The 9,316-nt window shown below is 46.1% G+C and overlaps 1 protein-coding gene across 1 annotated transcript; it reads right to left on the bottom strand.

The window, feature by feature from the left end:
• Nucleotides 1–1,315: 1,315 nt before the first annotated feature.
• On the bottom strand, nucleotides 1,316–7,766 carry LOC310784096 (peptidyl-prolyl cis-trans isomerase-like). The gene is made up of 4 exons (XM_083645072.1): nucleotides 7,608–7,766; nucleotides 5,039–5,158; nucleotides 2,274–2,446; nucleotides 1,316–1,738 (listed from the first exon to the last, which is right to left on the bottom strand). The coding sequence occupies exons 1-4, from the start codon at nucleotides 7,674–7,676 to the stop codon at nucleotides 1,606–1,608; spliced, it is 495 nt and encodes a 164-aa protein (XP_083501198.1). The 5' UTR covers nucleotides 7,677–7,766; the 3' UTR covers nucleotides 1,316–1,605.
• Between the last annotated feature and the right edge of the window lie 1,550 nt (nucleotides 7,767–9,316).

Here is a 9,316-nt window from a genome sequence, read left to right as displayed (position 1 = left end):
GGTCCTTGATGTGGAACATTTTGAGAATGAATCACAATCACTGGTTTAGTTTGTTATCCCACTAATGGGGTGGTGGGGGGTCTCCAAGCAGTTTCAGGGGAGGCTCAGTGAATGGAAGTGGGAAATAATGTTATCAAAAGATCACAGAATAGCCTAAGCGTGTGTGATTTGGTTAGTTTGGGGGGGTTATTTTAATCTCAACCGCCTTCCCAGAGCCAGAAACGAATCAATGCCTTCGGGCACTTTTTTCATGCATTTGGTATAATCTGAGGTATGTCAACACTTAACAGCAATGTCAGGCTAGGCTATCTTGGCTCAATTGAGAGTAGAGTTGCAATGGGATCAAACGTAACCCTGAGGGGGGTATGCTTTATCCAGGCTTTGTCTGAGGGGAGGCCCACTGTCTCAGACTTTGAAAAGCCCTGGTTTAGAGAACATTCACTCTGTGTATCAACACAAGATGCTACCATTTGGTTTGAATGGGGATGCTATGTTAGCATATTATGTGGGCAATGGTGGAAGTAGTACCGAGATCTTTTACTTGGTTGCAATACAACAAATGTAAAGAAGATACTCATTACAAGTAAAAATCCTGCATTGAAGAAGTAAAAAGACAAGCATTGGCAGCAACATCTACTCGAGTAAAGTAAACGCTCATTATGCAAAGTGACCAAGTGCACTTAGTTTAACCCCCCCATGAAATATTTTAATATTAATTTGACAGTTGTAAGCAGGATTTCTTTTAATCAAATGTTTAAAATGTTGTTAATGTAGGAAAGTATAAGTACAAAGTATGGTAATACTCAAGTACAAGAATCAACATTGTATTTAGTCCTTCAGTATATGCCCACCTGTGGTTGTGGGCAGCTATAGAGCGCCAAAGCGGAACGTCACTTCCTGCTTCAGCACTGTACCAGATTTTCATTCGCCATTTATTTTCCTATAGACATTTAATAAAATGCTTATAAAATAGTTTTACTTGATCAAACCAAACTGTTCAGATCTATTTAGAAACAGGAGAGACCACATAACATTTCACTTGGACCAAAACATAAAGAAAATATTTTTTAGTTTTGGTCAGAGTGAAATGTTCTATGGTCTCTCCCGATTCTAAATATAGCTGAACCGTTTTGGTTTGACGAAGTACAACTATTTTACGAAATGTCCAAGGGGAAAATAATGGCGGGTGAAAATCTCTGGTACAGTGCTGAAGCAGGAAGTATTCAAAACAGAGCAGCTCAACCTTCAGGCTGGTTCCCTCCGCTTACTGAATAAACCCAAACACTCCTGTGTCTAATGAAGACCATCACACAAGTTTCAATCTTCAAGGCAATTTGTTCCCCTTTATTTTCTTTTCATTTTTTTCATGATTTAACAAAAAACCATTTGGACTTGCTTAATAAAAACAAAAGTAATGCAAAAGAAACTTCTACGGCAAAGTCACGATGCAGAAACATGGTTCGGTTGAGGAGAGAAGGCAAAGAAGGGGGGTGTGGGGCTGTATCAGTTAAATCTCCATCAATAGGAATGTTGAATGGCAGACGATGGTGGGGTGGGGAGGGAAGGGGGCGTGGCTACAGGCGAAGGGGCGGGGCTACAGCGTGCTCAGAGCTGACCGCAGTCGGCGATGGTGATCTTGGCGCTGGTCTTGCCGCTCTGGGAGCCTTTACCTTCGATCTTCTTGATGACATCCATGCCCTCCACCACACGACCGAACACCACGTGCTTCCCATCCAGCCTGCAGAGACAGACGGGCGGGCAGGCAGAGAGACAGACGGGTCAGTTCAAGCAAGGGCTCCCAACATTTTATAACAGGGCCACAGGCTCGCGACCCCCACTATGGTTGAAGCATATTAACGTTAAGTGCGCATTTCGTAAACAAAACAAATAGTTATGGTTCAAATGTGCTTGTAGTTCACATATTCTTTAGGCCAATTTCACACATTTGTGACCCCCACTTTGGGAACCACTGAGTTAAGTCAGTGGTTCTCAAAACACATCACATCAAAGATCCCTAAACTGACAAATTAGATAGAATGGATAAGATTTTGTCCCAGGGTGCCACATCTGATCGGATTTTTTGCTTTAGATGTTTTATTACAGAAATTGTCTGATACCCAAGGCAGGGGGGGGGTGTGCTCTCTCACCAGCTGTGTGCAGTGTGTGTGTGCTCTCTCACCAGCTGGTGACAGCTGTGTGCAGTGTGTGTGTGTGTGTGTGTGCTCGCTCACCAGCTGGTGACAGCTGTGTGCAGTGTGTGTGTGCTCGCTCACCAGCTGGTGACAGCTGTGCAGATGAAGAACTGGGAGCCGTTGGTGTTGGGGCCAGCGTTGGCCATGCTCAGGACGCCTGACTCTGTGTGCTTGGAGATGAAGTTCTCGTCAGCGAACTTGTTTCCGTAGATCGACTTCCCTCCGGTCCCGTTCCCGTTGGTGAAGTCCCCGCCCTGACACAGACACAACATGTTAAACCACAGAGTGAAGTCCCCGCCCTGACACATGTTAAACCACAGAGTGAAGTCCCCGCCCAGACAGACGCACGTTAAAACCACAGAGTGAAGTCCCCGCCCAGACAGACACGTTAAAACCACAGAGTCATTAAGAGAGTCGCAAAAGTCGAAAATACTTGATCTATATCTATATTTATTTTTTTCTGCTCTCCCCAAAATTTCAATAAACCTTTATGGCATATTATTACAATACAACTTACTGGTGTTGACAGTAATAGAAGATGCCAAATCATTCAAAACAATAAGCATTTTGCTTTTAGGAGCATCGTGCCAGCGTGCAGCGCTGTTCCAAAAGTGTCAACGTGTGTCGTTCCCTGGGAAACGCACATCTCATAATACAACAGTTCACATCGCATCCCATTAGGGATGGGCATCGAATTTTCGAATAATCGTTGTTATTATCAAGGTCGACTTTTATTATTGAAATTCGAAAAAAAAAAAAAAAAAAAAAAAAAAAAAAAAAAATTTTTTTTTTTTTTTTTTGAGTGAAATGTTGCATTGTCTCCCCTGATTCTAAGTATAGTCAAATCGCTTGGTTTGAGCAAGTAAAACAATTTTTATAAACATTTTAAGCAAGGTTTATGGAAAAATGAATGGCGGATGAAATCCCATGAAGAGGGAGAGGGGGTGACTTTGGCACCCCTTTGGCACTCAGACCTGAGCCTACTAAATATTTAATGAACCACTCATGATTGTCAAAACTGTTTTTTATTTTCGAAAATGTCAATGTCATTGTAACATGTTCTTTACTTCAGTGGTGCAATGCTTGTTTGAGCTAAAAATCCACAACAGAAGCTTTTTATATTAATTAATAAAGCCGTAGACTTAGAATCAGGGGAGACAATGCAACATTTCACTCACAATTTCTTTTTTTTTTTTTTGCATTTTTTTATTTATTTTCGAATTTCGAATTAAATTCGAATTTGGCCAGCGAATTTCGAATAGTGTTTTTGCTAGAAATGCCCATCCCTACATCCCATAATAGTATGATGATACTTGGGATGCCATTGTGAACATAGATGTGAACAGGTTAGCTAAAGCGTCGCCAGCGAGGGCCCCCACCGTTGCGGTCGGGGTACGTTTCGAAGTCCCTCCAGGCTTGAACATTTTTTCTAGGGGAAACACTGCTAAGGTATCAATAGTACCAACATGCCATACTAGCTTGTTGTGAAGGGGGCTAAACGACGCTACAAAATAAGGTTAAATTAAAAAATTCTGAAAATTGGATCGCGACTTGAAAAGTGGGTCATGAGGCTAGATCAGAACCACTGTGCCACTGTCCATTTTTGTGACAGAGATTTGTGTTAAATCCATGAAATTAAAGCTCTGGTTAACAAAAGTTTATGAAAGTGCAAACTTGATCTGCACAAATTAGGCAGAGCCGTTTTCTCTGCAGCTTAGACGGAACGTTCACTTCAATAAATCACCGTTTACTCTCCTGGCATGGCTCTGTAGGGGCCATATATAAAAATCAGTTTTTTGTGTGCGTGTAGCCAGATTCAGTTTGTTTCCATTTTAATTTAGGGGTTAGGGTATATTTTTGTTTTTTGATGACTTGGCGCTTCAACATGTTTCTCAAAGTGAAACTCAAATTGTGATGTGACGTGAGGGCCCCCACGCAACCTCACTAAGAGGCTCCAGGTGAGCTACGGCCCTACAAGCTGTGCTCAACACAACCTCACTAAAGGTGCGTTCACACCGACCTATTAAAGTTTGTCGCTGGCGTCGAGTTTACATACAAAGTCAATGCAAACGAGCGATTGAGCGTATATTCTCCTGGGAGAATAATCGCTGGGCGTCCGAGCGGCAGAGACAGAGCGATAGGGAGAAAATATGCTCGTCGCTCAAGATGAAATATTCCAACTCGAGCGAAAATACGCTGGCATCAGTCGCTCGCTGTTCAATGCTGATTGGCTGCCGTGTGAGAGCGAGTCAAGGATCACTCTGGCTTGGAACAAACCGCTGGTTTATTGTGTTGCAACAAACCGCATTGACAGGCTGACAGCTGACATGAAGTGAAGTCTGTACTACCGGTATGCAGCTCGCATTAGGAGCACGCTGATAGGCTTAGCTTGTAAACAATGACGGTGGCTCGTAGTGGACAAACAGCATGACATTGCGTAACGTTATATCCCCCACATGTCCGTCATTTCGTGTGCCTGTTGATGAGCGATTTAAACAGAGCGACAGAGCGATTCCAAAGGGTTGACTTGAGCGACAGAGCGAAAAATAAATATCTCGGTGTGAACACAGCTTAAGAGGCTCCAGGTGAGCTACGGCCCTACAAGCTGTGCTCAACCTCACTAAGAGGCTCCAGGTGAGCTACGGCCCTACAAGCTGTGCTCAACCTCACTAAGAGGCTCCAGGTGAGCTACGGCCCTACAAGCTGTGCTCAACCTCACTAAGAGGCTCCAGGTGAGCTACGGTCCTACAAGCTGTGCTCGACAGTTCATAACAGAGCTCAGCAGGTGGTCGGGTACAGTTCATAACAGAGCTCAGCAGGTGGTCTGGTGCGACGCTCCGCCTCACCTGGCACATGAATCCGGGGATGACGCGGTGGAAGCTGGAGCCCTTGTAGCCGAAGCCCTTCTCTCCGGTGCAGAGGGCGCGGAAGTTCTCCGTCGTCTTGGGCACGATGTCGTTGTCGAGCTGCGGAGAGAGTCAAAACACACCCAAAGTCAGTCGGCCATGCAGCCTGAACAGGAATTGAAAGTCAACAGCGCAACAATGGACAAGTCGACGTTCCTACTTCTTTAGAAAAGCCTCTTTAGAAAATCGGGGTGGAAAGTTGTGCAATCGCTACCGTGAAGCGGTCTAAAGTAACCGCGTTGGGAGTCTGGCCAGCGGGGCCAAAACACGGCACTTATCAGGTTCAGACAGCGAGCGCCCTTTGCTCTGTGATGCAAGGCTCCATACAGCCCGTCTATCAGACATCCCCTCTTCCACCCTGCATGACAATCACTTAGAAAACCTAAGTCTAAGAAATCTCATGTATACATTGATCTACCCTCTTACTGACAAAAATGAAATCTTTATTTTTTTTATCAAACATCCGGTTTGATACTACACTACCAATCCCAGCTGTGGAGACATGGTAAACTCGCCTTCTTTGTAAGACATTACAATAATACACATTTTAAACAATATCCTGTTTGTAATTTTGTCTCTTGCCTGGACTCTTGAGTGTGAAACAAAGTTTGAATGAATGTGCTGTAGTCAGGTGTTGTAGCCTTGAGCCACACCAGCTCGCTGTCTGGTCATGCCATGGAAAAACCCTACAATGCAGCATTGCACCACAGCGACTATCTGCATGCCCCGCACAGCGCTGACGCTACCATGCAAGTATGTGATGGAGGGGGGGGCTGCTGCTGCAGGCTGACACCAGAGCTCACAGCTCTATAATTCACCAGCTAGGCTAGCTGAGCTAGCCATCTGCTCCTCACACAGCAGATCTCATTACATTTAACATGCCGGCCGACCTACATGTGACACCGACTCACATCCAGTTGAGCTGTGCGTGAGGTTTCCATCACACCAGCCACTTACATTTCAGCGTACAACGCCCATATTTGGGGCACAGATACTGCGAACAAAATGGCTGGACCTGCTAGCATGCTAGCAGCTGCAGTTAGCCGTTACGCACCTCTTTCCCTCAGAGGCCATACTGCTATTGTTATGCAACAGAGTGACTACTCTATATGAGCTAACGTTATTGTCTGACTAGATCATGCCCCCACAGAGCACTGAAGGTATGATCTATTGTCTGAACAGTTGTCAGCAGTCTGCCCCTCCCCTCCAGGCCGGCATGGAACTTTCCAGAACTATTCCTCCACGCATTTGCATAAGAACCGGTGCTGTTAGCTTGGTGGCTAACTTGTTAGCGGATTCAAGTTAATGCTAAATAAAAACCAAAATACTGTTGACTGTTCAGGCAGGTGGAGCCTGGCTCTTCTAGCCAGCTTCACATCACGCACACGGGCAGGCACGAGCCACTTTACACGAGGACGGTTTAACGGAAGCTCGAGGTTTGATTTCACGGTAACTGACGCCAGAGGGTTCCCGGGTTCGCGAGCAGGCTGCCGGGCTCCGTCCAGCCGCGCGAGACAACGCAAGAAGGACGTTCTCGCGCGTTCATTCATTCATTCTCGCGCATGGAGGCGTTCAAACAGCATTTGTGAAGTGCCAATCATTCAACAATTAAAAACTGCGACATGCGGTACCGGCTTTGGCCCGCGCGCAGGCGGTGCACTGCGGGTCCTTAACGAGCCGCGGCCTCTGCCGGTAGGGGCTAGTTTAGCGCCGTTGTCGCGCAGAACGAAGGAGGCTAACTTTATAAACTTACAGAATAAGATTGACCCGATAATAACAGAAAAAAATATTTCTATTGCACGTCATGTAGAGTCAAATATTTAAATGAATAACATAAAATCAGTATAGCTGGTGATGACGTTAGCCGCTTAGTGATTTGTAGGTGTTGGAAGTATCCCATCATGCCACCACCTCTAAAGTTATAGAAACAGGGAAAATAGTTCTTGCTACTTCACAATATTAAGCCATTAAATGTATATATTTAATGCATTTACTGGTTCGGCAGCTATGATACAGTCAATGAGTCTTATTGAAGATAAGATGGCGCTCGCTCGGACTTTGAGTTTGCGGAAATGACAAAGCTAAAGTGGAGTTCTGAATAAACGTTGACATGACACTCAACATGGCCTCTCGGATGCACACACACAGCTGCGGTGTGTACGTTCACTGATATAACGTTAGCTGAAAGGTCTTGGCTGCCTGGCCCCGTTATATATCCACACACACACACACAAACACACTGCATGCACGCACAGTGCTGGCGACAAGCCCTAAACGTTACACACGTGCACGTGGTTTCCTCAACACTGCTAGCTCGTGACAGCTCAACTCGGAGGGATACAGTTTGAATGAGGCTAGCAGCAGCCCATTCAAACTGAATGAAGCTAGCTAGCATCAACAGCGCTAAAGCTGCTGTTAACGTTAGCCCACAGTGCTTCATTCAAACTGCAGTCGTGTGAGCTCAAGCTAACGCTACAGCGGCTCCGGACAGCATCTGAGGCCGGGTTACCTGCATCACGATCCGGCCGACCTTTGTGCCGTCAGACGTCATGTCGAAGAAGACTCGTGTCTTTGCCATGTTGACTGTGCGTGTGCGGAGCTGTTCAGAGCGCGCAGGACAGACAGGATGAACGACAAGGAAGCCAAAAAGATGGCGCTATGTGGATTAATTTTATATAAGGTGCCGGTGGGCGGGCTCAAGTCGTAGCTGGACCAATGAGAACGAGGGATGTTTGCCTGACCTGTGTCTCAGCGAATTAGTAGCCTCAATCCGTCTTGCTCGTCTCTAAAAGTGGGCGGATACATTTGACGGCGTGCTTGATTTGTACAACTAGTCTGGGCACCTTCCACCCCGCTTTTTGTCATGGGGGCGTAAACCCCGGACCCAGAATTAACACCGGATGGCAATGCGCCTAACAACGTCTTTGTTGCCGTTAGCTTGACGCGGTGATGTTACCTAAACTAGAGTCTGATCAAAACAAAGCTAGCGTTACATAAAACAAAACGTTTATGCAATATGGCATCTCCGCCACCACCGCCTGACACACCGGTCAAAACGGTGAAAGAGGATTCTGATACTTGGGTCAAATTGTCAAGTTAACGTGAAAGTTGACGAGCTAGAAACGCTGCCATCCGGTCTAGGGCGGGCTCTAGGCGGGAACCAGTAGGGTGACAAAATCAATTGTGGGCGGGAGCCAGGCTCTTTCTCGCCGAGAAGAGCCTGGTGACGCGAGGTTATGTACAACACAGTGTCCCGGCTGGGCGGAGCTTAAATGTTGACAGGTACATCTTATGTAGTGATGATGATGATGAACATTTGTTTTAGATATAGCGACATAAATGACATGAGTAAGTGTATCACCCAGACAGTATATCATAGTAACCATCAATCAATGGCAATACATTTAGATAGATAATGACAATATGTACAGTACATATCTAAAGTATTACAGTGTTTAGTCAGGGCGAGCCACACAGCGCCCCGCCCGTCTCGGTGCACGAGGCACAAAACACACAAAACCGAGCGGATGACTCCCGGAGCAGTGCGCGCCTTCCATACAGCGCGTGCGCATCAAGTCCCGCAGTCAGGGCGCGGTCCCGCTGTGAGCCAGGGCACGCGCTCCGACCAGTGCGCGATCCCGCGGCCAGGGCGCGGTCCGCGGTTCTCCGCATAGAGGCGAGGAAAGTTTAGCTCGAGAGAAAAAACTAAAGTATCCAGAGCCCGAAAAGGCCCTGCGCATGCGCCCCTGAGCAGACCGATGGACGTTAGACCACTGCTCAAAGTCAATGCTCCAAACAAAACCAAGAGAAAGCAGGTTATGAACTCTCCCAGACAGTCTGTTTTGGGTTAGGTTGGAAGGCCTCCTCCTGAGTCCAGAATCTCAAATCTATTTGTAGGCTATTCCCCATCTATAGCCTATATATTAGGCTATATATCTCTCTCCAAGCCATCTTGTAAGCTAGCTATGGCTGTCAAACTTTTTCACACAAAGGACCTGACACAAATCAGACCACGATCCCCCACATTTGATAAGATTTAGTCTCAGGGTCCCCCATCTGATAAGAATTGCTTTTAGATGTTTTATTACAACTGTATGAGAAACAATATTGTGTTGTGTTACTTACTTATGGATGGAATTATAGTGAAACTATATTATCCTCCTTTTTGCTGGGGAACCCCCTCAAGGACCCCTGGGGGTCCCTGTACGGTACCCCACT

Source organism: Poromitra crassiceps (genome assembly GCF_964638095.1).
Source record: "Poromitra crassiceps genome assembly, chromosome: 10".
In the NCBI taxonomy this organism is placed as follows: Eukaryota; Metazoa; Chordata; class Actinopteri; order Beryciformes; family Melamphaidae; genus Poromitra; species Poromitra crassiceps.
This window is presented reverse-complemented; position numbering and strand designations above follow the sequence as displayed.